This window comes from Symphodus melops, assembly GCF_947650265.1.
Source record: "Symphodus melops genome assembly, chromosome: 17".
Classification (NCBI taxonomy): domain Eukaryota; kingdom Metazoa; phylum Chordata; class Actinopteri; order Labriformes; family Labridae; genus Symphodus; species Symphodus melops.
In genome coordinates, this window is record NC_136707.1 from 8,354,580 (window position 1) to 8,381,459 (window position 26,880).

The 26,880-nt window shown below is 42.2% G+C and overlaps 2 protein-coding genes across 2 annotated transcripts; both read right to left on the reverse strand.

Annotated features, from left to right (window-relative positions):
* Nucleotides 1-11,956: 11,956 nt before the first annotated feature.
* Nucleotides 11,957-17,553, reverse strand: dhx58 (DEXH (Asp-Glu-X-His) box polypeptide 58). The gene is made up of 12 exons (XM_079366708.1): nt 17,128-17,553; nt 16,712-16,902; nt 16,422-16,626; nt 16,124-16,314; nt 14,900-15,013; nt 14,654-14,786; nt 14,360-14,545; nt 13,987-14,237; nt 13,546-13,857; nt 13,272-13,462; nt 13,081-13,174; nt 11,957-12,954 (listed from the first exon to the last, which is right to left on the reverse strand). Exons 2-12 carry the CDS (start codon nt 16,886-16,888, stop codon nt 12,772-12,774), a joined length of 2,037 nt encoding a protein of 678 aa, XP_079222834.1. The 5' UTR covers nt 16,889-16,902; nt 17,128-17,553; the 3' UTR covers nt 11,957-12,771.
* Nucleotides 17,554-18,045: 492 nt separating this feature from the next.
* kat2a (K(lysine) acetyltransferase 2A) lies at nt 18,046-26,602 on the reverse strand. Its single transcript, XM_079366706.1, has 18 exons — nt 26,294-26,602; nt 25,851-25,974; nt 25,586-25,731; nt 24,966-25,055; nt 24,653-24,834; nt 24,371-24,562; nt 24,044-24,150; nt 23,210-23,314; nt 22,421-22,557; nt 22,132-22,340; nt 21,926-22,052; nt 20,964-21,074; nt 20,731-20,874; nt 20,531-20,645; nt 20,411-20,447; nt 20,237-20,300; nt 20,068-20,152; nt 18,046-19,977 (listed from the first exon to the last, which is right to left on the reverse strand). Exons 1-18 carry the CDS (start codon nt 26,549-26,551, stop codon nt 19,784-19,786), a joined length of 2,427 nt encoding a protein of 808 aa, XP_079222832.1. The 5' UTR covers nt 26,552-26,602; the 3' UTR covers nt 18,046-19,783.
* Nucleotides 26,603-26,880: the final 278 nt, after the last annotated feature.

Here is a 26,880-nt window from a genome sequence, read left to right on the forward strand (position 1 = left end):
AGTAAATAGGGAGGTCGCCTAAAATCGCATAATCCACTGGACCATGCATGGTAACTTGCTCTTGGTGTTGGCTTTAATTCAAATGATCCTGCAGAATTAGAAAAAAAGATCAATATCTTTACCAACCATTGAGGAAAAAAAAGGCTGCAATGAGAAGGCAGCATATAATTAAGAAAAGAGCATAAAGGGAAAAGACACATAAAAGCAAACAAACAGGGAAACACTTCAACATTTCCTCAGACATTGATTGATTTCCTGGAAGAGGATTTGATAATCTGCACCACAGATACCGTTAGTCAGACCGAGTTGTCAATCTAGACTTGATCAATTTTCTACATGCCTGCAGTGAAACAGATTCACATGTGAGTGACAGTTACTAAATGAAGAATCACGACTGAAGAGGAGAGCTGAACAGGGAGGTGAGACATTTGCTTCCATATCAGAAAACTGTGGCATAATCAAAGAGGAATATACAATTTCATACTTGACTTAATAAAATACAGGTCGGTCTATGCTGATCTTAAGTTTAAGGTTAGATGGTGAAACTTCAATCAAGGTTTTTTTGTATTAAAAACGTTTGTTTTTTTTCTAACTTTTTCCTTATATTCCTAACTTGTTCAGAACTTTTTTTCTTTATTTACACGAGAGACAACATTGTACCAAATGTAAATAATTAGGTCAGTTATGTGTCCTGTGTCAATTATTGATTGTTAGTGCTGAAATCAACACCAGGTCAAAATTTTAAAATTGATGTACTTTCAAGAAGAAAACATACGTTTAGTGTCTGCAGGGTAAAATATTAAACAAGAAACAAAGGGCTCCATTGTGATTGAACGACTGTTTGTATTTGTGTATTGATCAGTTTTGCTCACCTTAAACATTATTTGCTGTGGTGTTCATGTTGTGACAGAAATGACAGAGTCGGGGCGCCGGCAGCCACGTGGTTAGGCCACGCCCCATGTTCAGAGTCTGTGGTCCTCCAAGCGGGCAGCCCATGTTTGAGTCTGACCTTTGGCTCCTTTCCTGCAAGTCTTTTTTTCCACTTTCTCTCTCCCAGATCTCTGACTCTATCTAATCTAAACCGTTAAAAAAAGGACCAAATTAGAGGTCACTCTGAGTGCTGCCATATGCTAACAGCACCTGCAGCCATACTGTCCTGTGTGAGTTATAACTTAGCATTAACCTCCCAGTGCTGCTGCTGACTTTCACGGTATTTCCTCCCTGAGAAAGACACAGCGCAGTGTAGGAACAGAGTAGGAACCAAGCCTCCAAACACACACACACACACACACACACACTATGTAGACACACTTATCAGACGCACATCCTTCAGGGAGACAAGGAAGCAACAGCTATACATATTCATAAGTAGAAATGTCTGTTTCCACACTTTTTTACACAGAGGAGTCTGCTGCCGAGGTGAACACCGATACCTTCCACAGAGCACTCCCTCTGGAAGGTATAGCTTATGTGAAATATTTCTCTAAAAATAGTTCACTGTACAAAGTCTGCACAGAGTCACAGGCTTAGCATTGACCTTGCATAAGAGTCCAGTACAGCTCTTCACTTTCGTGAGGCTTTTTTACTCTCAAACCTACATTATAGATGATGGCATACCTGGTCTCTACAGGTTTCAAAGACAAAGTGACACTCAGGATAAATCCTCACACCTCTTCTACTGTAGGTTGCTCTCTGTAGCTGGGGAGAAATGTACTAGTGTTAGCCCTCTCTGTAGATGTATGCTTTTCTTTTTAATCCATCTTTATGTCTTTAAATAGATACCTGTACATTGATACCAATATTCTGATTTAATAACTTTGAAAAAAAAAAAAAACTAAAAGTTTCTCATATTTCATGTTTTGCCACTTTAAACTTCTTGTTATAGGGCTTCAAATACACAAACATGTGTCCTCAAAGTTAGTGTGAATCACCAATTGATAATAATCTAAAAATATTCTTAATCCCTGAATAGCCTTGGGAGAAAACAAAAGCTGAATCATACAGTGAAAAAAATGAATCTAGACTCCAGTAATAGCTGCATTGATATCTCCATTTTAGAACTTATCAGCCTATTCAAAAGTAATGAAACAGTCAGAGCTCATGAATCACACAATTACAAGACAGAGACAGAGGGGCAGATTTATTGGAATGAAAATCCAAAAATTAGTTGAATATATTTGCAAAGTTTCTTCTTGTGGAAACATTGTAAGTCTATTAAAGAAACAGTGCATGCAATGAAAATAATCTATAATCTCTGTGGCTCAGCAAAGAGTCATTGGTCAAAGCTGAATCTACTGATAGAATCAGTCCTCCTTTGGCTACACAGACACATGTAGGCTACATCTTTGATTTTCTCTCACAATTTCTCCTGATTTCCGTTTCTTGATCTCCTGGTAATTTCCCCAAGCAACCTATTAACTTTTTTTTTTGCAAACTAAATTAAGCGGTTTTCACTATTACTGAGAAGTCTATAAAACAAAGTACCCCCTACAGGCCTTCGATTATTGCAATTTAAATCATTTTACTGAATTATTGTGTTTTTTTTTGTCTATGTCTTCATTGTGTTTTGTAGATTTGTTTATGCTGGTTTTGATTTTACACCCACGGTCTGAAGACATGCAGGTCCAATGAGCTGGAAACTAAAGTGCTTATAGGTGTGAGACTGAATTATTCTGTCACTGCTGGCGACCCTGTGATGTCCAAACAACCTGCCCAGGTCGTTAGCCTGTTTCTGAGGCCATGCTAGCAGCATCATTTTAGAGACGCTAATGTTAGTTTAGCCTGACAGACTATTGGTCGATCACTTAGTTCACAAGTAACTTTTACATTTGTTCAAAGATTTCAAAGCATATCATAGTTTAAAGATCTACAATTATGAATGCTGATTTCACTCATACACAGTGAGTGCTCAACCTAGTTGTACAGTGTGAGCATTACAGTACCACAGTACCTGCAGGTCTGCCAAAGAAGACATTTTCAGCTGATGGTTCAGAATGCAGCAGTGTTCTGATAGAAGCAGGTAAAGTTTGAAAAGATCATTATGGTGTGGAATGTTAACCTTAACATTGACAATCAATCTAAAATCACTTTCATGTGACTTTTTAAATACTTTTAAATCTTAATTGGGTGCAACACATTCCCAGCCCCACACATTGAAGAGGGCACGAGCTCGATCTTGTTTTTACACTGGGTCCGTCTTATGTATTGTAGATGACTGACTTTGTTCCTGGGAAGCAGAGGTAGAAATGTGTCAAAAATGATACATTTGTGAGCGTAAACTAACTATAATGTCACACACCTTTAATGAAGAGACTTAGAACTGCCAGTTATAATCCCTAATTTCCCAAATAGAAATAAACTATTTTAATGATGAACAACTGCCACAGCTCTCCTAAAAAGTTCCATGGGAGTTTCTGCTGATTACTGATAAAAAAGACAATTTCCTTAGTTTTATCAGACCTTTTCGCTACAATTTTAGTTGACTGTTAAGTTAAGTGGCATCTGTGGTGCTGCACTATAATGGTCCACTTCACACCCGTCTCATTGACATGTCAATGTTAACATTAATAATCGAGTGTCCTCCTCTGCTCCCCAGTTTAGATCCACAAGGGTTAACTCTGGGTTGAAATATGTTGTTTCATGAACTTTACTCCTGAAGATGTAGTCCATATTTTTACAGCTGTCCAGGTTTATCTTCAATTACTGCGTTCATTTTCTCCCTGACATTCTGTGTTTGTTTACGTCAAATCTCTTCATGACCTCTAAAGCACTTTGTATACTTCTATCCATCTTTCTCTCAGGTTCAGTCTTCATCATTTGTGTCTCCCATCCCATACATTCTCTCTCTCTCTCTCTCTCTCTCTCTCTCTCTCTCTCTCTCTCTCTCTCTCTCTCTCTCTCTCTCTCTCTCTCTCTCTCTCTCTCTCTCTCTCTCTCACTCTCTCTCTCTCTCTCTCTCATCTCTCTCTCTCTCTCTCTCTCTCTCTCTCTCTCTCTCTGCCTCTCCCCACATGGCCCCCTCCCATTTCTTAATCGTTCTGTTTTCTGCTGAAGGTTACTCTTGCCTGCAGGGCTATGAAAATGTCAGAAAGGCCCACTTCCATTTTCAGCTACGTAAATAGCCATTTCCCGCCAGAGCAAACCCACTTTCACGAGTCCGACCTGCCACGCTGCATTCACAAATCCCACCTCTCTCTCTCTCTCTCTCTCTCTGTCTGTCTACTCCACCTGAGCATGAGTGCAGGGGGAGAATGCAGCCTTCATTCATTGCTTATCATTTGGATAGAATTGACAGCTCCCATTTTCTGGATTGGACTTCTTCTTGTTCTCAATTTAAAAAAGGAAAACGCTCAGCTACATAAATTCAAATGCAACTGCTCCTTTTCCTCCAAGGATTAGCCTGCTCACTACGAACAGCCATATATCATGTTGTGATTAACAGCTTATTTTCAGTAGAAGAAGACATACTTCATCAGCTGAAGGACATGATGATGAAATATATACGCTATAACCAAAAGAGCTGATCTGTGTGACAAGTTAGTCATGATAAAAAGCCACGTATTACGAAGTAAACGTCACATCTTGAAATATGGATGAAACATTCAAACATCCACAAAAAGATGCAAATGTCAGAAATGCTCATTCCACTTTCCAGGATACACAAAAGAGAAGAAATTGGCTTATTGACCTAGCAGAACACACTCTTTGTACTCTCGTAAGTCAAAAAAAAAAAGGATGTTCAAACAGTCATTATGATTTATCAGCACAGGGAAAAAAAGACAAAGTTGGTGTTCATTGTAAGATGCAGAGAAAGCACTTACAAGCGGGGAGAGAAAAGAGCCTTTTTCTTCTTTTTTTCAAGCCATCTAAGCTTCAAACCAAAACATTGTGCTGCCATTAAAACTTCACTCTTTAAACATCCAAGGGACTAATGCGCTTTTAAGGGCGAGTGAGTGGGTTTTTGAGTAATTCTCCAAAGTTTGAGTGTTTTCTCTGACTTACAGTAGAGCTGTTGATGGTGTCAGGCAGCGTGGGCCTGGAGGACTATGTACAAATATTAAACTTGAGGCTTTCTAGTGAGTCAAACTCTTATTTGTTCTCTTGTATTTTTAATAACAAGTGTTCTCTGTTTGTTCCCTGTACAGTATATTCTCATACTTGGAAAGCGAGCTCCCGCATGCAGGTCATGCAAGGCTAGTTCATTTCCGTGTGCTCTTGTCCCAGAAAAACCCTGATGTGCTGCACATCGCTCTCGTCCTCCACGTCTTCTCCCCTTTGCTAACGCTCCCTCCATCTTCCCGTTCCCAATTTTCTGCAGCTCTGCAAGACAATGAAGAGCGACATCAAAGGCCTGCGTTGAGGAGTAAGTCTAGCTTACATCAGCAAAAAGAAAATGCATTTCACGCCAACTCGTGGGCTAACAGCATATGGACAGCTCATCATCTTTCGGTGCACTTGTGACAGAGGGTGTCTTTTAGAAAGCCAAAGGCAAACTGTTCAGGCAAAAAAAAAAAAAAAAGTTTAAAAAAAAATAGGAATACAGTAATAGTAGGACACCTGGAAGTAGACAAGCCGTCCTCAACACACATATCAAGGCCACACAGCAGAGTGAAATGATCCATTGCTCAGCCTCTGATGTGTTTTCACTTTGTCAACATGTCACAGCCTGACTTTACTGGTTGCAACTGCAAAAGCACACAGGCATGTGTGACGGAGTAGAAATAACAAGGAAATGATGGACACAAAATAAATAATTGATAGGTCTAGGTATGAAATTACTTCTGAATCCACTGGGGCTAATGTACCTTGGTTTACTCAGTGTTGTTCCTCTCCAAACAATGACTTTGTGTCCACACTGTCAGTCTGGCACTCCCCTCCTGCTGTGATCGAAAATGACTTTTAACAGCTTGATCGAATTAATTGGCCCGACTGTTGGGCAGAAGGGGATAGATAGACCATTAGCTATTGAAAGGGAAAAGATTGACAAGCACGTCGTCTCTCAGGAACAATTGAGTGAAGACTGCAGCTGGAGGGAGACTGACGGGGCGCACAAAGAAAGCACACCATGGCTGAGGACAAAAGAATAGATTTTTTTTTTTTTGTTGCAAAAAATGAGCCTGCTTTGTTTCCTGTCCTTGGCAGGAGTCAGATGTTTTGCTATGCTCTGTCTTGCGAAGCATGACTCGCTCTTCTACTTAGGCACAAAAACCTATAATTTGAACATTTGTGGAGAGAGGAGAGAAAAGCGGCTGTACCACTAACAACAGGAATAGACATTTTGAGGGATGCAGAAAAAGGGCGGGTGGGGGTGGGGTGGGCAATATTCAGCATGGGAACAAACGTTCAGTAAAATTCTGCGCAATCAGCACAAAAAAAGGTGAAACACAGTTGCTAGTTGCCGTCTACTGATAAGGTGGAGGAGCGTGTGGATGCACTGCTGCGGTTTAGTCGCTCGCGTTCAGGGCAGGGTGGTGACAGAGGTATGGAGCTCTTTGTAATTGGAAAATGTCAAAACTGGCCTACAGATAATGTAGTGCCTCTATTAGGCAAAGCTGCATGCCGAGGTCTCCCTCTTTGATCAATGGCTCCAAAGTTTGCGGGAGTATGCTGCTGTTGGTTTTGTGGATGTTGATCATATGCCGTCAATAATGATGAGGCTCAATGACAATGGAAATTATTCTTCAAATTGATTCCGGGTTTGCAACTAATTACATTTTTGGTCGACTCGTCATCGATTATTGAAAGATTCGTCTACTAATAGGATACTAAATGGCCCTTATAAACCTGCTTTAGATTCAGTTTTAAATGTAACATTACCCCGACATACGAAAAATATGCCATTGACAATCTTAAGTCAAGGCTGTGATCATAACTAATGTAATCACACGGTGTACTACAGCATACAGTAAGAGTTTGTTTCCCCATTTAGTGTGAGGAGCAATGGAGGAAAATGTGATGAAAAGGACAGAAAAAGATGAAACATTAGAGGATAAAGGTTTTAAGGTTTTCAGGGACAGGTAAATCAAACAAAAAATCAAAAAATCCAAACAGCATGGCAGTAACTGTGCACCGTTGTGTTCACTGTCAAGATGATTTTGAAAAGAGGGATGCCAGTGTGCCACCTCTTTAAAGGCCAGCCGCCTCGAAGCCATCGACAACTTTGACCGTGGAGCCCACCAATAAGCCTCCCCTTGTTCTAAATGTCAAATGACACGAGAGAGAAGTGCAGGTAGGAAATGACTTTTGATGTTCATTCCTAAGTTAATTTTACTTGATTCCTCACTCGACACCTGCAAAGCGATCTTAACCGGTGTAATGAGATCTATCTTATCTTAACTCTGGCTTCCAGTTTAGCAAAGCTCATCAGTTCATCCCACTCCCTGGTACACCCATCAGGGCAAAGCCGTTGATGTTATTTCAAATTCATAGCCATTTAACACAGGGCTGAGAGTGAGATGACTGTTTATAATTTGGATAAGCAGACATTGTGTGTAAACTGCAAACCTTTACATCCAAAAATCTGCTACTGCAGCAACCAAAACAAGTGGCTATTTGACCTCTGCCACCACGCTGATGCAGAGGAGAATTTTGGACTTTTGTGAACTTAAAAATATCCCAAACACTGCTGTAATACCTGATGTTGTGATTCTTTTGATTTCTATGCTATCTAAAGTTTGTATTGCACCGACTTGCATCACCTGGTCTTGGCTTCCAGTTCGTCACTGTGGAAACAACAGCTTAATTGTAAAATCTGAGCAAACCACAGATTTTTCCTCCAGTCTCCTTCTCCTGTCTCGGATACAGGAAAGAGATCAATACCTTGCTGTACCAGAGCCTCATAAATCTCCAGAAATCTTTTTATGCTAAATGAGCCCTCTGCTTATCTCCAGCTCCAACTGGTACACAGAAACAAGCCTTTTCCATGGTATGACTCGGCTGCTTTGGGGATTGTAACAGTGTTTATCTAACGGCCTTATGAGACAGTTGTTGTCTCTTTCTGTTTCCATCAGATTTCTGGGAGTCGGCACTGTGTCCGGACCAGCCTGGCAAGGTTACAGATGATGAATGACTCCACTTTTGTTGGGCAATATTCCTTCTCCAGCACATACATTGCCGCTCCTTCTCTGTAGTTCAAGCTCCCCCTCCTTTACAGTCGGAGGTATTCTTAGCCCTCCTCATTTCACCCTCCTATAATCTCTTTTTTCTATTCCCCCTCTTTCTTTTCATTTAAGTTTCATCTTCAGTTAGATGAATCACTGTCTGGACCACACGCTCTTCAAGTTGTTTTCTATTTATTTTTTTTCAGATTGTTCTCATTTGTAAAGTTGATAATGGGCATCAATGTGCTCGAATGTCTAGAGCTTTAACTGCCATACTGTGCTGAGTTTTCATGAAATAATCGATACACACAGCCCTGACCTCGGGGACAATCAGTTTCAGTTTAATGCTTCTGGTTTCCTTTTGTACGATCGTATCAGCCAATAAAAAGCATTCTATGCCATGAGAATATGGTCTCTCTCACACAAACACAAGTGCTACCACACTCCATCTTTCTCAGGAAAATAACTAAATACACGTGAAAAGTTTGCACATCAGTTCGCACTCAGCCCACTGTATTGGCTCCAAAATGTATTTTCTGACGTATTGTTTCACCACCACAGTTTCAGTCAACATATAGCTGCACTAAATCATTCGTCAGTGATCAGTGTAAGGAAGAGTAAAAAATCTATGCCCTGTCAAGGCTTCAATAATCCCGACCAGCCAGAATGACTCAAACTGCCTAAACAGGGATTAATAGCAGGGATTAGAGCTACACAACCTGCAGTCAGAGGCTGAGGCAGAGGGAGAATGGCAGTCAATATCTGAGGCACTACATTTACTACTTAGCTGCACTTGTTTTTAAAGTAAATTCATTTACCTACAAAGGACGGTGTCAAAGATTCTGCTCAAGAAATAATTGGGATTTTCTTGTCTGTATGTTTTATAAATCTTGCTAGTAGCTCCGTCAAGAGAAGGCCGGAGAAAGGGAGAACACAGTGAGGAGCAGAGAGAGGCTACGTCACAAAGTGGCAGACAGGAAGACGTGTCTTTTATCTGCTCTATCAAATCACATGAAAAGGGTAAGTAACTCTTTACTCGCTGACACCAAAATCCACTTTCCAGACCAACATCCTCAACCAAATGAGAAGCTCAATAACAAAGATGCACACTTCCTGTAGCAGCTTTTGTATTGCCCCAAATACACAATTGACCTGATTCAAAGTTTCCAAACAAAGCTAATACTGTATATCCACACAGGCAAGGAGGCATCTCTTATAGTCCCCTGATCCACTGCAGCTTCCATGAGAATAGAGCGTGAAATCTTGACAAGCAGCCTGACAAGCAGCACAGCAAGCCCTCAGACAGACACACAGCTGCCCGACAAGTAAAGCTGTCCGTGCCGTCCTCGAGACCAGCCTGCTCTTCTGTTAAACATATCGCTCGTTGTCGCTGTTTGTGTCATGTGTGAGCACTGGTCACAAGTGAAAGCAGCTGTGTCTGTGTGTCTGTTCAAAAAAACTGGAGGTTGACAGGACCAACCAAGACAAAATAAAATCACCTGGTGGTGCTGGTTTAGCTCTGTCTGTAAAGAGCAGGTGTCACATGCAGGAGTCTACATTCATCAAGCAATAACAGCAAGTTAAAAAGATTCATTAATAACAATAGTATTAACACCAATAACAATATTATCCTACACTACATGGGGGGAAAAGTAAAATCTCTGATAATGACCCAGAAGTTTAATGTGCTGAATTTTGATAGGCTAAATGTTTGAGCGCTGTAATGACCTTGTTGCAGCACTCAATATTATACCTAATAAAAATAATATTTTCATTGTAACACATAAACACTTAACCCAAAATATATACCTCTATTTATATTTATTTAATAGGAATGCAAGGTATTTTTTTGTAGGTGTGCTAGACCTATAGTGTTGCATTCTGGGACAATACGTAGAACAAATAATAATGCGTTATGTCGTCTTTAGATTCAAGGACGAGGACCTTTTTTTTTTTCTAAATTCAGGGTTCCTTACAGCAACAAAAGTTTAAAAGAGTAACAAATACGACAAATTTAAACAGCACAGAGGGCACACAACAGCCGACACCTGAAGCCACCTGCGCCAGACTGCTGGAAACCATCGCCTTGAGTAAAACAAGGTACGTTTTCGACTCTGATTGTGTAGATTTTAAGGAGAAATTCGCCTGGTTAACAAATTCGCCTTGAAGAACATCAGAGCAAGGTAGATTTACGTGCAGGAAATGAATTTGCTTCCAATTCACGTTTTTTAAAAGGAAACGCTCACCTGTTAAGAGCTTCATTATGAGGTCTCCCACAATGCGCCACGTTTTCGCCATAGCCTTACCCTTCACTTTGTTTTTGGATGGGTAGGTTAGTTATAGTGCCAACTGGATACTTAAAAGTTGCTGTGGTGGACCCTCCTATAGGCCCACTTAAATACTTCCAGGTCGCCAGGTCACCTTGCTAATATATAGTAGGCTACCTGTCAGACACTAAGATAACATTCAACTCTATTTTAATGAGATCAAAGACAAACATACACAATGTTTTAATTCATTTATAACGAAATGTAAACAATCAGTGGTGAATGTGCTCATTCTTATTTCCAAGAGATCAAAAGGTAAATCAGATAGATCAGAGATAAATTCACACCTAACAAAATGGGGAAAATAGCTGCAGCCTAGATGCAAGCTATGCTTTGGCCTTTTTGCAGAAAAATTCAATTTAAATAATTTTAAAAAACTATTCTATTTTATTGGATGTTATTTCATCTACACTTAACAGTGATTTGTGTTTTCCAAAGCTTAAGTTGAACTTGCCTGGGGAGGATTCCTTTTGCTATTGTGAAATCACGTAGTAATGTTAAATAGACATGAATTGAACAATACCATGTAAGAATTGAGCTTCTTATTATACTGTGTGGTATATTACTCTTGTTTTAAAGTATGGCTGTAATGTGAAAGACCCTTGGTCCTTGATACCAATGATACAAAATGTATTATAAATGCAAGTAGCATTTTCTAAATTCAAACAAACACACCTACACATTACACCTTGTTATCCTTTGTGCAACCACTCCAAGCAGCTTTGATATCAGAAGAGAGTTAATTGTAATTAAGATGCATGGGGTGTTGAGCTGGGTAGTAAAGGGAAGTAATCAGTGTTGATTATAGGGCCTGTGCCAGATCAGAGTAAATCATACACTGTACGGCTCCTCCACTTCTGCCTGAATGTGAGGCAGGCATGACAGCCGAACAGAGTCTGTTTTTAGTGTGATTACGTCCACGGCTGCACCACTGGCTCCAGCTCTCTGCCAGATTCGAAAGGATTACGGCACATGTGACACAGTGAGCCAAACCTCATCATGTTTTGCCCTGAGAATCCCACAAAGATGTGTTGTGATTCAATAGTGAGTACACCCCCATACAGCTGCCAGCCTAAAATTAAGGACTTCCAGTTGATTTAGATTTATCATCTGGGTTTGTTTTGGAAGCTGCTCATTATAATTAAAGCTGCACTGCTGTATGCTGTTAATTTAATGTAAGCAAACAGCAGCAAAATGAAACTGTCATTTTTTTTTCAGTGAAGGCAGCATCTGTGATTAGCTTTCTAAATTTGTCTGTGGGGTATTGCTAAAATCAAGCAATAAGGATACTGGGTAACGGTGACATTATGCAATAACATTTTTCTTCAGATGCCGGGTGTAAAATGACTTTTTGCAAGTCGAATGAATTAGTGAATCTATTTAGATCGCTTTGTGTTAAATGATCCAAGCTGATATGCACAAACGTATTGATCCAGTGACGCAGGAGGAGCACAGTAAGCTGTGCAGTCTTTTTTTTTTTTTTTTAAAACACTTAGATAATTTTTTCATCTAGAAATAAATAAAACAGTGTTCCACAAAAAAAGACACTGCTGTTTATTTCAGTACCCATGTGGTCAAATCTTTGAAAAAGGTACATTCAGCTTTTCCAGGTGTTGTGGAGGCTGTAACCAACCATCACAAACAGGCCACAAATGAGATGCTGTGAGTGCCTTGCTCACGGGTACACCGGCAGAGTATGGCAAGTGTTACAAATCCCTTACCCATAATCTTATAGCATGATATAAACAGACTTTTTTTTTGTCTTTGGCATCAGTTGAAGAACAATCAATAGAGGTGGCAGAGTGTGGACTGGATTCGCAATCCAACACTGACACCTAGTGGTTACTAAAAGCAAAATGATTACTTAAAAACGTGAATTACATTTCCAGATGGTATTCTTAGGAAGATTTCCTCTGCTTATAAATGTGTTTCTTATAAATACAATTACATATATTTGAAATTAATTTTATGATGTTGATTTGTACATAAAATATTGTTCATTATTTCTGATTCTTAATCGATACCCACCGTGTCCAGACATATATATGTGTATGTATAGCTACAAGTCAATGTGAAAGCTCTTTGTGATGACATAACAAGCGTGGGTCTTTGTTTCTGCTTGATTTAACATGAATGACAATAAATTCAAAGGTATGCAAAAGGACTTCGAACCGCATGTAAAACAAAGCTTTCGTGCTAATTTCATGATCCTGCCCCACCGGCCCAGCAGCACAATTTAATGCATGTTAGCTAGCAAAGGTTAAAACTAGAAAGGACAATGACATATTCTATAGTTTAAAACTAAAAACAGTCAAACAGCCATTTAAAGTACTGATCCTTTAAACCTAGTCAGAGTCGGAGAAGTTGTCCTGGTAGTATTCTTTGAAGCGGAAATCCTCAACAGTGAAAGGCACATCCTTCCACTTCTTAGCAGTTATTTGGCCTTCAGGGGTCTTCATGATAAAGTGCTTAATGGCTACATTGGGCAGCAGGCAAGTCTTCTTGAAAATCATCTCATATCCCCAGTGCTGTAAATTATAACAAAAGAAAATGAAAAGCCAGACCCCACTATGAGCATTCAGATCATTAAACAGCTCTATTTGTTTACTGCGTTACTCTGGGATTAAAGACATTTGACTGGTGACTTATTTTACCTCGCTGCAGCTGTTGCAGCTGATGCCACAGCCAGGCTCCCAGTCCTCAAAAGTCTTTCCTATTGTCACCTGTTCACCGACCTTGTAGTGTTTCCTGGAGTAGAGATGAGCCATCATTAGAAAAACAAAACATTTTGTAATGTCTTACATAAACATATTGACTTTTCTACAATACAATAGTTTAAGCTTACTTAAATTCAGGACTGACGTTGACATAATGTGCTTTGTCAACAAGTTTAATGTCACTGGCAGAAGCCACAGGCGTAAAACAGTTCCGACATAAAAGCTCGACACTGGAAGTAGGATTCCGGCTCCTCTTTTCCAGTTTTCGGATCTCTTGTATTTTTCTTAAATCAACTGCTTTCTTTTGTAGCTCAGTTATCTGGAAACAAAAAAAGAAATAAAGGTGATAGTAGAAACTTAAGGCAGCGAGCGTAAATGATGAGGAAGTAACCACACTCCCACCTTTCTGCGAAACTCTTCAGCGCTTATCTCTTGGACCTTAGCAATGGCTTGTCCAGTCAACTCTTCGAGACATTCATTGGTTTTCTCTCTGCGCATTTCTGGCCCTCCTTCCTCGGCAATCACTGAGTACTGGCTGTCTCTCGCTCGGGCTCTTCCGCTGGCCTGCTGCTGAGCGATCTCATTCGTGAGCAGCCCATAGCGGACCACCAGGTTGCACTGAGGTATGTCGAGGCCTTCTTCAGCCACACTGGTGGAGATCAGGAGGTTTAGTGTATCCTCGCGGAAATTGCGGATTGTGTCTTCCTGCGCATTCTGCAAGTCAATAAAAAGCATGGAAGGACTAAGTCATAGGAACAGACACACATCAGTACATACATACATACTTAGTATCTGAGTGGGAATGCTTTGTAGCTAATTTGTTAGGAAAATTTAGCAACACACCAGTGTCATGTGGCTGATGCTGTTTCCGGCCCCGGTGAGAATGGCCGCCTTGATGCCAGCTCGCTGTAAGGCCTGATTGTTGAGCACCCAGTCATGTAGGCAGCAGGTGCTCTTGCGGGTTTTACAGAAGATGATCCCTTTTGATTGCAAACTTGGATTAAATTGATCGCGCAGGACGCTCTCAAGTTCAGACATCCTCGGGTTCTCATAGACAGGATTGCTTGCCAGAGTCCTCAGCTCCACCTGATTCTCTTTAGTGACAGTGATATTAATTATTGCATGCATAGCAAAAAGTTAACAGTACTGCGTTAACATAATTAATCCTCCCGAAGCCCAACGTTCAAATAAAAGCCTTTATATCTAGATTTTGTACCTTGGAAAAGTCCCAGCAGGAAGATGTCTGTTCCATCATAAGCTGCGTCAACCTTGGAGATGTAGAACTCGTTCAGAGAGCGATATGCATCGATCATTCGTAGGGTGTCATTGATGAGCAGGGCGTCGTTGTACTGTCTGAGGTGGAGCGCACATCTTGCTAGCATTCTGTTGTTGTCTTTCACTCCTAAACGAAACAAACAAGTTAAGCGCGCGCGCGCATCCGCGTGTGTTCTTGTCACGCCAGAGGAAACGCGCTGAATCGACCGCTTCTCAACAGAAACGGTGTTCTTACCTCGCTTCTCGAGCAACACCACATCCATCTCATACTCTTGTGTGCCACATTGTCTCAGTGGGAAGTCTTGAGGGACGACCATGAACTCGTGGATTTGGTGCATCATCCTCTTCAGATGATCCCCGAATGGATCCTATAAGAGAAATGTTCAGTCTCAACACGAGTAATTAATCTTTCACTTGTCAGCTTGTCTTTAGAAATGTTTCAGATCGTTGGTTTAAGAAGAAAGAAAAAAAAGCATCTTACCTCAGGCCGTTTGTTCACAATGTTGAATCTCTTTACGGGCCGGGGCACTTTCGCCTTCAGCTCGGGCATACAGTTTTTAGTTGAAACTATGGCCGAGTCAAGATTTGCACAAATCTGAGAGGGAGCGAAAGATGTTAAAGAAGCAGAGAAAGATGTTGAGCTTTAAGAATTCAAGTACCGTAAATTCCGGACTATAAGCCGCTACTTTTTTCTCACACTTCGAGCACTGCGGCTTCTACTCCGGTGCGGCTAATGCATGGATTTTTTATGGGGGACAATGAGCTTCTGCCGCAAAAACATTTGACTTCGTCACGTCGGATCTTAATATCAGTCATTTTGCGCTTCATGCGCGCACCCTCATCATGGAAAACACACGGAGAAATGCATATGATGTAGCTTTCAAGTTAAAGGCGATCGAACTGGCTGTCAAAGAAGCTAACAGAGCTGCTGCACGTTAAGATGACACTGACAGCGACAACAGAGACTGAGGAAGTGAGTAATGAAGTCATTCTGAGGCAGTGAATGGATGGACTTTTTCTTGTGAAATATATTACGGTCATCTTTTTCATCAGCCGTGTTACAGACACCGTCGGCTAGGCTTCGTATTGTAACGGTTCATGTTGTAAAGTCAGTAGTTGATAATGTGTTCATAATTCCGATTATGTGGAGAGTCAGTGAATGCACCAGCGAGAACGTGTTGAGTGGCTGTATGAGAGAACGCTGGGGGAGAGAGTTGGATTGTTACATGTCATGTGTTGTTCTCTGCTGTAAACGGCGTGGTCACAGCCGACAGTGATCGGGTTATTAAGTTATTATTTGAACGCTCTCGTCGTCCTTTAACGTCCGTACGGACGCTACAGTATTTGCGGATGTTACCGGTAGCCTACGTCTGTGTAAATAGCTCTTGTTATAGCGTGGACACCTGCGGCTTATAATCAAGTGCGGCTTATATATGTACAAATACATTTATTTACTTATTTTTAGCCGGTGCGGCTTATATCCAGGTGCGCTCAATAGTACGGAATTTACGGTATTACAACTGTTTAAGTTGGATAAATGCATGTGAATCCAGATGTTGTAAAATCAATGATTAGTAGTGTTTAATCATCAGGATCTCAATATCAATCAAAATAGTCCGGATCATGATTTTTCCATAATGAAGAAGTCGTAGCTCAGAAATGAAAAATGATTGAGGCCGCTGATGGTGACTTTTTCAGCCCTGACCTGCAGCACATGATCCACAGCATTACACAGGATCTTTTCGCCCCCCGTCCCCGGTGATGCAGTCAGACCGAGGATCTGTGGTAACCGTTTCTCTCCTCTCAATTTTTTCTCCACATAGCGTGCCATTATCTGGTTGTAGACGTGCTCGTTGTTGGTGTGGTGACACTCGTCGATTATCAGCAGAGTGATATCTGTGAACAACCATGAACGCATCAGCAGTTTAAATTGATTTGAGGGCAACCGGGAAACAAATTATGACCCGTCGTAATGACGCATGTTGAAGCCCTCTCGTACTGACCTGACAGCTCAACATGTTTGGCTTCTTCCATGTTAATCAAAGCATTGTACAAAATCTGGGCTGTGCAGATGACCACGTCTGATCTCTTCACCACTTTCCCGAAGAAGTCCTTCTCCTGATTCTCTCCACTGACTGGCACCAGAGTGTACTCGCTGCCCAGGTGCGGCTTGAACTCGTTGTTATAATGCTGGTCTACAAGGTGAACCTATAAAGTTAAAGTCAAAAACAACAATCAAGAAACCAGTCTTTGCACTTTGCTTCATCGGTTTATGTGTACGGCCTGTGTGTACCTTGTTTACCAGAACCACGACTTTAGCCTTCGGTGTGGTCTGCAGATGTCTCTGGGCCACATACACAGCAGCACGAGTCTTCCCACCTCCAGTCGGAAGCCAGACGATTATGTTCTCCCCCTGGAGAGCTCTTTCGACAACTTCCTCCTGGTACCCATACAGTCCAAAATGTGGCATTCTTCAGTCTTCTCCTTTTTGACAACACAGAAGAAATAAACAGAATTCTTATAGTTTAGAGAAGACTTTACACACTACAATTCAAAATATGATCCACTGTCAAACTTCAATGAAAAACATCAAATGGTCTTCCTAGAATGCAGTTAGAATTTCTGAGAGAAAGAAAAGTCAGTGTTTTACGACACACGTTTTATTGCTTCATTTATCTCGAATGAATAGTAAAGACTTCTTTATCTCACCCGGCTCAGTCTGCGTGTTTCACAGTCTCCCCTCGTCCACTGTCACAACATACTTCAGGTGGAGGGGTTTTAATTTTCTGTGGTGTGACGTAGAAACCCGGAACCGAAAGGAAAACTGTAAGGTGGCCCATCAGAGGGAGGCTCTGGAGGAACAGCAGATAGAGTACATCATGCAACGACTGTGGCTTTGCTGTATTGTCTTTGGGCTTGAAAAGGGCCAGGCCGCTGCAGACTGAACACAGTGGACCCTAAGCGGGCCCCCTTTGCCGTTTTATTATGTCAGGAAAACGAAACACACGGCCTGCTCCTACACTAAAGAAGAGTTAAGCTGTTTTTTTAGTAATAACACAAACGTGTACACGTCTACATTGTTCAGATGTGAAATAAAAGTTATTCACTTTTAAAAGACAAACACTATCTGTAGCTGACAACCAGTTCAATTTTCTGTGTAACCTTTAATAAAGCTTTGAAGTAAGAAAAAAAATAGATCAGTATGGCAAGATTTAATGAATCCAAAATCTGAATTAAGTGGACTTTACTTAAAACTGGTGCACATCTGAAAACTTAATCAATAATGAACCATTTGTGCAAACACACTATGGAAAAATAACTTTAGTGTCTATTATCATTCAAGTAACAAATTATTCTACAACTGACATGTAACTAACCAAGTCACCACATAAAGGCAAAAAAGGAGGGCTAAAGTGTTAAGTTATTTACTGGTTAATGCGTCGTAACTTTCCTGTTTCAAGCTCGGTCATGAAAATATGTCACTTAACAACTTGTCATGTAAGCCTCTTTGTTTCTCGAGTTGGAAATCCCCGAAATCTGAAATGATGTTTGAGTAGTTTTCTAAGTAAGTCACTCACATTCACACCTCTCTAAGGAGTCAGGCAACTGATGTACGCTCACAACTGGTCTTATAAAAACAAAACACACACCCTTTATTCTCATGAATAGTATTACACTTACAGTAAATGGCATTCATAACTAGAGACAGAGACAGGTTCACTCACACTGACCTTTTTTCTTTTTTTTTTTACAAAATCTGAAATGCAGCATAGGTCGATTGAGGAACAAGTATGCTATTGACACCCCTGAATAATGCAACAGTGACATCACGTCTTTGATTCAAAGCTAGTCATGATTCAAGTACAAAATAAACACACTCGCACACACTAACAGACGTACAAAAAAAGTCAATGGGACATTCAACAAGCAGGCTCAACCAGCATGGGTTCTTCCCATATCAGAAGTGTGTCAGGACGCAGTGCGTTTGACACAGGCGGCTGAACAACGAGGGTTTTCATTACGATGTTTGTAACACTGTGAGAAACACAGCAGCTACAGGTTTAGATTTGTAAACTGCTCGCCATGCATTCATGTCCACTCCGGCTCGTGTGGGGTACTTTTCAATAAATGATCACACTTCTACGAACGCATGTGTCGTCAACACAAACTATCCAGACATGTCGCTGTGGAAGTGACCGTACTACAGAACAGATCTATCACTAAATACAGCATCACCTTCAACACAGTAAAAGCTACAGTACTGTGTGACCTCTTGTTAATGGTTTGGAATAAAACCCTGCCAGTGGGGGGGGAAAAAAACGTGTATGAACATGTTTCATGTATGAACAAAGTATCATGTGTTGTGTTGTCCTCAGCTTAAAACAACATTTTCTTGAAGGCAACGATCGGGGAAAGTATTTTGTTTAGCAGAGAAGTGCTGCAAAAAAAAAAAGAAACACCCAGTAACATCACAAGCAGCGTCTCAAGCGAGTCCAGCTGTTATCACATCATTCCGAGTACACCTGTGACACTTCACTTGACCATTACTAAATAAAGAAGAATATAGGAAATTGTCCTAAAGCCTAAATGAAGAATGAATTTTTTTTTTCCCTGACCAAAATGTGCAAAATAATACGGTACATTTAAAAGGTAAATGAAATAAAAAACCTTTAATGAGGTGGGAATACTCAAGTGTTTTCACCTCTTTAAAGCTTTTAAACATTTGTTTTCTTTCATTTTAACTGAATCTTTTTAAAACTATTGGAACATTTTGAGCATCTTGTCTTCCATAGAACATTCTCCATAAAACCCCCTTGAAGATGGCCGGGATATGTTCAAGTGTTTGTCAGTAACAGAAGGCAACGTGGCTTCAGGTCCCGAGGTCCAGTTTCTATGACGACTCGACACTTTACATAAACATCTGCTTGAGTGACGAGTCGAGAAGCGACTTGAAAATGAACAAACGACAATAAAAGGTGACGCACAAATAAACGAACGGGTCGATCGCACTTTCAACAACCGCGGGAAGTGTGGCGTTGTCGTGACTTGGACCTCTAACTTTGGTACACGTGATGAAACATTAAACATGTAGACGTGAGAACTGGAAAATAAAGATCGAAGGTAACATTAAGGAGAGAAAGGTAATGCCGTTTTGTAACTCTGATAATTCCAAACAACACTCTTATGTGTTATATTTGTTCAAGTCCAACAATTCCCTTGTACAATGTGTCACTCAAGTACATCCCCGTTGATTCTCTCAGATATGATAATGACTACCAACGTCTTCCTCGTGATGTGCTCCACCTCAGTGTGCGGCGTTTGTGAAAGTCGTTTTATCGTCCGTTAAATAACTCCGTAGAAAAGTCTATTTCTCGATCAAGCCTCCGTCTTTTAATTTGAAGTAGAAGAACTTCTCCAAGGTGTTGGCACACTTGCAGTACTCGCTGTCTGGAGGGTTGTACTCGCGACAGTTGCTGATGATGCGCTGCAGGTCGGCAATGAAAAGCTTCTTGGTCACGTAGTATCTGTTCTTCAGTCTCTCCGTCATGGTCTTCAGGTCTGCGGGGACACGAGGGGAGAAGAACCGTTTAGAACTTAAGAAAGGGAAGAGGAGAAGCTGCAGTATAAATCAAACGGACGGTCGCCCACCGATGGGAAAGCGGATGATCTCGTAGTAATCTGGAGCCTCGGATTTTTTCACCGGTTCCATGAAGGGCCACGCGTCAGGATGAGTCTGGTGATTAAAAAGTCCACGTTAGTGTCTTCTATTGTTTCTCCTGCTTTGTGTGTGTGTGTGTTGTCAGCAGGCGCCGTTTACCTTTATCTGGGCCAGGAGGTTCTTCAACATGTTGTAAAGCATATCAGGATCTTTCACCTCTTTCCTACAAAACAAAGAATGACGGGAAGTGAAATATTAACTCCAAACACCGCAGCCCCTCTTCAGCATTTCATCACTACCGCAGTGATTTCAACAAACATCCTGAAGGTTTACCCTTTGTCCTTGTTACTGGGTTTCCATCCCGTCTCTCCTGGGGGGGAAAAAAACATGTGATTAATGTGATGAATTCAGTTTTTTTTCTACTTTTTCATTGTACACTAATCAAGCACTGACTTATGCCCGGGATGCTCTCCACTGGGATCTGCCGCACCCCCTCTTTGAAGCAGGTGAGACCTGGGTAAACCTTCCTGATCTGGCTCTGCTTCCTCTCAATCAGCTTCTTAATGATCTGTCGTAAGAACAGGATTCATAAATAACACACACACAGATTATGTTTGGACTTTAATGAGATGACCCCCTTCAGCCTCGCATACCTCCTTCTGTCTCTTAATGATGTGAGAGAGCTCGGTGTAAGGGATCCTGGGGTTCAGCTCGCACTCCATCAGAGTGGCTCCCTCGTAGTCTTTGATGTACCCCAGGTATCGACTCTTCGGCACTTTGATGTCTTTCGAAAAGCCCTGCGAGGAGAGAGCAAACTCCTGAGAGGGCGAGACCGGGGGATGGAGAACTGAGGGCAGGGCTCATGCGCGCCTAATGGCTGAGGTACCTGCTTCTTGAAGTAGCCGATGGCGTACTCGTCGGCGTACGTGAGGAAAAAGAGGATGTTGTGTTTGATGTGATACTCCTTCAGGTGGTTCATCAGGTGCGTGCCATAGCCCTGAAAGGAAACAGTCCAAACAGCAGTTATTTAAAATCAATGGAACCATTTTCGTGACGATCAAAAGGGTCAGTTGATTTTAAGGCGGATGAAAAGAAGCGAGGAAAATCAGGGAGACTGGCGTGCGGGAAAGGAGCCACAGGCTGGAGTCGAACTCGAGCTGCCTGCATTCTGCTCAAAGTCACCAGTTAACACAGTTATTCTTTCTAACCGTAACACCGGTATGGACTGTCTCTAGAAAGTCTATTGTATTATTTTTTCCAAACCCCTTTATTTAATTAATGTAAACTTGCTCATAGCTGTTCTTTTTTTCTTTTCTGTTATTGATGCCGTTTATATGACCTGTTTTCCTGGGGATCAATAAAGTTCCTCCTTATCCTTAGTGTCCTGTGTGATGCATGAGGGTTGCAAGTTCCCAAAACTCAAAGTTTATCTTAACATCTCTGCAGATGTAAACATGCATCGTTGTGAAGAACCCCTCGTCTCCGTGCTGGTCACGTGACTGAACGCTAGAAACCTGGTTGGGTTAATTGTATTTTTCCAGTGTGTTTTTTTTTTACAGAAAAAACTTTCTGTAAAAAGACAGTTGTTACGTGGCCCTTCAGGACAGTGGATTTTTTTGTTTTTTTGTGTTATTTGACATGAATGAGAAGGACAAGTGAAACAGCAGCTGATCAGATTTCTCTGCCCTTTGACCAAACAGAAATACGCCCTTCATTTGTACTTGTCCTTTCTAGGGTTACTACATGTAGCCTTAAGATGTTTTGTAAAATCCTCTGAGCCACCAGCTGTTCAAAAGAACTAAAATAACGGTGTTAAAAAAAAAAGCACCTAACAGAGGAAATGTTTACCTTAACTTGCTCATTGGATGTGACGGCACAGAAGACGATCTCTGTGAAGCCCTGAGTGGGAAACATCCGAAAACAAATGCCACCGATGACGCGGCCGTCCTTGATGAGGGCGAGGGTCTTGTGCTTTCTGTGAAGAGGTGGAGAAATCAGAACACGTGGCAAGCAGGTGGACGCGTGCGCCACGCGGTGACGGGCCTCTCACTTACGGGTCAAACACCAGCCGGGTGATGTACTCTTTGGGCATGCGAGGTAACTGATGGGAGAAGACGTTTTGCAGGCCGACCAGCCACATCAGGATCTTTTTGTTGGACTTCTGGGAGAGCGAGTTTCCGATCACGTGGAACTCTATGATGCCCCGCCTCTCCTCCAGTCTGGCAGTCTCATCACGGGCAGCGTTAGGCGTCAGAAGATTCGTCTAGCAACATAAACATCACTGTGAGTGCTCGGGTCTGAACAGATGAGCTTTTAGAAGTCAGCCGACAGCGACGCGCTTACCTCTGGTCCGAGCATAGCAGCAGGGTCAGTGATTGTCATCATGACTTCATTGACGAGCTCCATTGGAATGTCTCCCATAACACGGATCCGCTTGGCGTCCTCCAGGGTGAGTGCGTCGGGAAGTTTACGTTTCTCTCCTGAACGGACATAAAGTGAGATCAGAGCAGCATGCAGAGTCCATCTGTTTGTAAAGGTTTGGGTGACTCTCCTCAGCTGTGTGCACACAATGTTTCAACAAATATTCATGAACAACAGTCGGGGCTGTGTTTCCCTGCTTTACTACAAAAACTCCACAAAGCTCCAGAGGACACTGAAGTCTGCTCGAGATGTTCAGACTCACAGATCAGAATCTGATCAAACTGACTCGATCTGCCCGTCTGTATTGACCTGGTCTGATCCACATTGATCTCTATGGAAACAGGTTATGACCAGGAAATAGAACAGCAGAAAGGATGACAGAGAAGTGTGACTATTTCTGACTGAAACAGTCTTATGGAGCAGTCGGTTGTTTTACTACATGTTTGTTTTGATTCTTGCTGGGGGGTTTTTTCCCACCAAACAAAACTTAAACCAGTTTGTGTAATGCGCCTTGAATTAACTTGTCGATGGTGTCACAATGCGAGCGACGCAGAAGACATTGAAGCGACAGAGACGTTCAGATTGAGTCAGATCTGTAGGAATCAGCTTTGAATCAGATCTCATGTGGCTTTTTGTGTTCAGACAACAACCTGGATGTGTTAAAAAATCTTGGATTAATTTGGAGGTGCAATGTGAACAAGGCGCACAGACCTGTGATTGGCTCTGCACCCGCAGCATCCATGCTGCCCAGAGAGGAAATACTGCTCAGACCTTTTGGCAGTGCGGGGGAGCCAGACACTGCAGCCGGACTGATCACTGTAAGAAGAGAAACAAAGGTTCAACCACTGACTACAAACCATAGAATAGAATAGAATAGAATGCCTTTAATTGTCATTATACAAATTGTACAACGAGATTACTTAGCTTCACCTTAGAGTGCACACAGCTAAAAACAACAAGAAGAAGAGTATGGGTCAAAAAAAAGAAAAAAAGTGACCCTAGTTAACGGAAGGTGGAATATGTGTGGTATACAAGTCAACTGTCACAGTCAAAGACATTCGTGTTATTTTATAATGCGCTTCATGTTACACTGAATAAGATAAGTTCAAGCATCCTGATTTCCTCTAAACAATGTTGTCATTTCACCTTACACCTGCTAGGATGACTTTTAAATGCTTAGAAAACAGAATTCATTTCATGTTGTTCTCTTAATACAAGCAACAAAAGCAGAGCAGAAAATCCAGACAGAAGTGTCACAGCGGGTAAAAAAACATTGCACAATTAAAAGGAAGCAGGACGAACTTGTTCCCCATGCAGATATACTGAACACAAAGTGGACAGGAAGAGGAGCACAGATTTATCTGTAAAGGACGCCAAAAATCAGCCAAAGGTTCCTCACAGCTGTTTGAACTGCTGTTCCACTCGACCAGTTGTTCCCGCACATGATAATATCGACCTATATTCATTTTTTTATTATGTTTCTATGAAAGTCTCAATCCATTATGATATCCTCTGAATGCCCATCAGGCCAGACGCCTGCCTCACCTGTCTGATGGCCCAGCTGTGTGCCATCGGAGGCCGGCATGGTGAAGTCGGCCTCCCAGATGGGCGAGTTCTCCCCGTAGATTTCCTCTTCAAGCATAGACAAAAACCTGCAGACATTCAGCGTCACATGTTACCGTATGGGCAAAAAGTGCCACAGGCGTGAGAAGTTAAAATAAACTGAGTACAAGATGGGAGCTGCAGTGATGAATAAATAATATGTCAATCAGGGAAAAAAAATATTCACGGGGCAAACAAGGGAGACTCTGACACTGGTTTTGGTTCTAGTTTTAAAGTGCCGCGAGGTACAAACAGAGAAGGAGACCTTACTTAGGAAAGTGTGTGAGGATGAGTGTACGTTTCTCTGGCAGCAGTTTGTCCTTCTCCACCCTGAACTTCTCCAGCAGCTGCCGCCTGGTCACAGTGAAGATGGACTTGAGCAGACTGCGGCCGAACACCTGAGTGGTCTCGTAGCGCGGGAGGCTGTCGTTGCTCTGAGGGACGTGGCAGTAGCAAAGCCACCTGCAGGTCGGCGCAAGAAAGCGTTCGTGAGGTAAAGGGCTCGCGTTCGCGTTCAAGGCAAGAAAACGGAAACAGCACACGGACTCTCACCTGGTGTAGTCCACCTTGTAGGCTGTCCCGTCGTCTTTCTGGGTGCGCTGGCGAAACTGCGTCGGCGTCTCGAGCTTCCAGTAATTTAGGCACAAGAGGAACATCTTTGACAGCTCAAACATGGTCTGCCTTTCCTTTGGTGCCAGGTGGCTAAACTTATACTGGACAAAATTCAAAACCCCCTTCAGAAAAGGAGAATGAAGAGGTGGAGAAAAGATCGATTGTCAACACAAAACTACACACGCATGAAAGGGCGGAGGGCACGAGAAACATGTTTAGAGAGAGGAAGTAAAAGCTGATGCTTCATGTTGACCTGCTCGATGTTGGGCTTTTCAAACGGCGGACTACCAAGGGATCCCTCGACAACTGGCTGGCTCATCTGCAGAATGCATTTCCTCAGCAGCTGACAGAAAAGGAAAGAACGACGTTCATCGTTGACTGATGATACAGGTAGACGCGGCGAACACGATCATGCAGACGGGCTCAAAGATTTTAATAATAATACATTCATATTCATGCGCGCCTTTTCATGACACTCGAGATCCCCTTACAGAGGAATAGAAACACGGACACAATCAAATACATAGAAACAAAACAGCAACAATGAGGAACGTGTGGTCATGTGGAATAGACTAGTCTGAAAAGGTGAGTTTTGAGCGCGTGGAGAGAGTTGATGTCAGGGATGGATTGTGGGAGAGAGATCCAGAGATGGGGGGGGGGGGGGCTGTACGGCTGAGACCTTCTTGACGAAAGGTGGAAAGGAGGTGTGGTGAAGAGCATGGAGGATGCAGAACAGAGGGTGTGTAGCTGTGACGGAAATCGGAAAGGTAAGAAGGTGTGAGATTATGGAGAGCCTTGAAGGTGAGGTGAGTGTTTTTTTTTTTAAAGATCCTTTTCACCTTGTTACACCATTTCGAAGCCGTCTTGGCTTACCTTAAAAAGGTAGAAGTAGACCTGTTTGGTGTCAGTGTCCTCCTCCTTGTGCACAGACATAAAGAGGTTCTCTACATCCACCACCATCCCCAGCAGCCTGTTAATCTCCTCCTCTGACACGTTCTCCAGGTGGGACACATGATTAGCTGGAAGCATCAATGAGTCAAACATGTGGCATAAACACAACACACGTTTAACGACATCCCCGTGAAACAGAGTAAGTAGAAAGACTGGACTATATACATGGAGCTGGCTTAGTTTGTACCCAGAGCATGTCCACAGCTGCGGCACGGCTCGCTCAGGCTGGCTGCCTGCTGCTGCAGGTCCAAACGTGTGGCTGATGGGGGATTTGGGTTTTTCCATCCATTGCACTTGCAAGTGTCACTTGCCTGGGGACAAACATCACATGTTTACACCAGTAAAAGAGACGTACAGAGACACTGGACTGCTGATCCTGTGGGTCAGTAAATGGGTAAACTGAGAATTTGAGATGGAAAGGCTTAGCGTGTATAAATAAGTGTCGAGGAGACTGTATTGATAGCTAGCTAGCTATAAAAGTTAAAGATGGAGCTAAGATATTGTGCTATTTGTTTATGATCATGCTAATGGTTCATAACTACGCTGTCGTTTACGGGCACCCATACACAGGCGCTAACAGACCCGCGGAGTGCTTCCTTGTGATGAACTTTGGCTAGCTTAGCTCGCTACCTTGCATGCGGAGAAAACGCCAAGTTTTTCAAGCTTTTTCGCCCGTGGGAAAGCTCGCACTTGGGCTTTCTTCTGGCTTGCACGCTGCTGCTGGCTCAGTCCCGGTCTCGCCGGGTCACTGTTTCCTGTCGCGGCAGAACTGCACCCAGCTGAGCCAGTAGCCTGGGCTTGAAGAAGCCGGGGTTGTAAGGCCTGCGCCGCCGGGTCCGACATATCCACGCTGCTGCTCGACTCTGCCTCCGCTGCCGCTGAGCTCATGTGCTGCGTTCAAGTGCTTTCGACACAATAGGAATTGAGAATACAACGGTTTGTGTACAAAAAGAACAAATTATTTAGTTTTTAGATTTTTCTGTAACATAATTGTTAAGACTTTACACAAAGGGTGCAAAGAAAGAATACAACTGATTTATCCCCTAAGCAACATTTTTGATCGCGTTAGTGACGTAGACGTATGAAAATAACTAATTATTCCTCACTTAAAGACATCGAAATGAAGAGGTCATCAGGAAATATTTACTGTTATTGAAATAAGATCGTTTATAACTTATCAAGAATTTCCTTCCGATCTACGGACTGTTTCTACACAA

Excerpts from the sequence above, each read along its gene's own strand:
- dhx58 (XM_079366708.1), bottom strand. The coding sequence starts at position 16,888 with ATGCCACATTTTGGACTGTATGGGTACCAGGAGGAAGTTGTCGAAAGA. Across the intron at positions 14,546-14,653 it reads GGTGTTGCTCGAGAAGCGAG|GAGTGAAAGACAACAACAGA; the intron begins GTAAGAACACCG and ends TGTTTCGTTTAG. Across the intron at positions 12,955-13,080 it reads GCTGCAACAGCTGCAGCGAG|CACTGGGGATATGAGATGAT; the intron begins GTAAAATAAGTC and ends TATAATTTACAG.
- kat2a (XM_079366706.1), bottom strand. The coding sequence starts at position 26,551 with ATGAGCTCAGCGGCAGCGGAGGCAGAGTCGAGCAGCAGCGTGGATATG. Across the intron at positions 24,563-24,652 it reads TACAAGGTGGACTACACCAG|GTGGCTTTGCTACTGCCACG; the intron begins GTGAGAGTCCGT and ends GCCGACCTGCAG. Across the intron at positions 22,341-22,420 it reads CTGCTATGCTCGGACCAGAG|ACGAATCTTCTGACGCCTAA; the intron begins GTAAGCGCGTCG and ends TTATGTTGCTAG.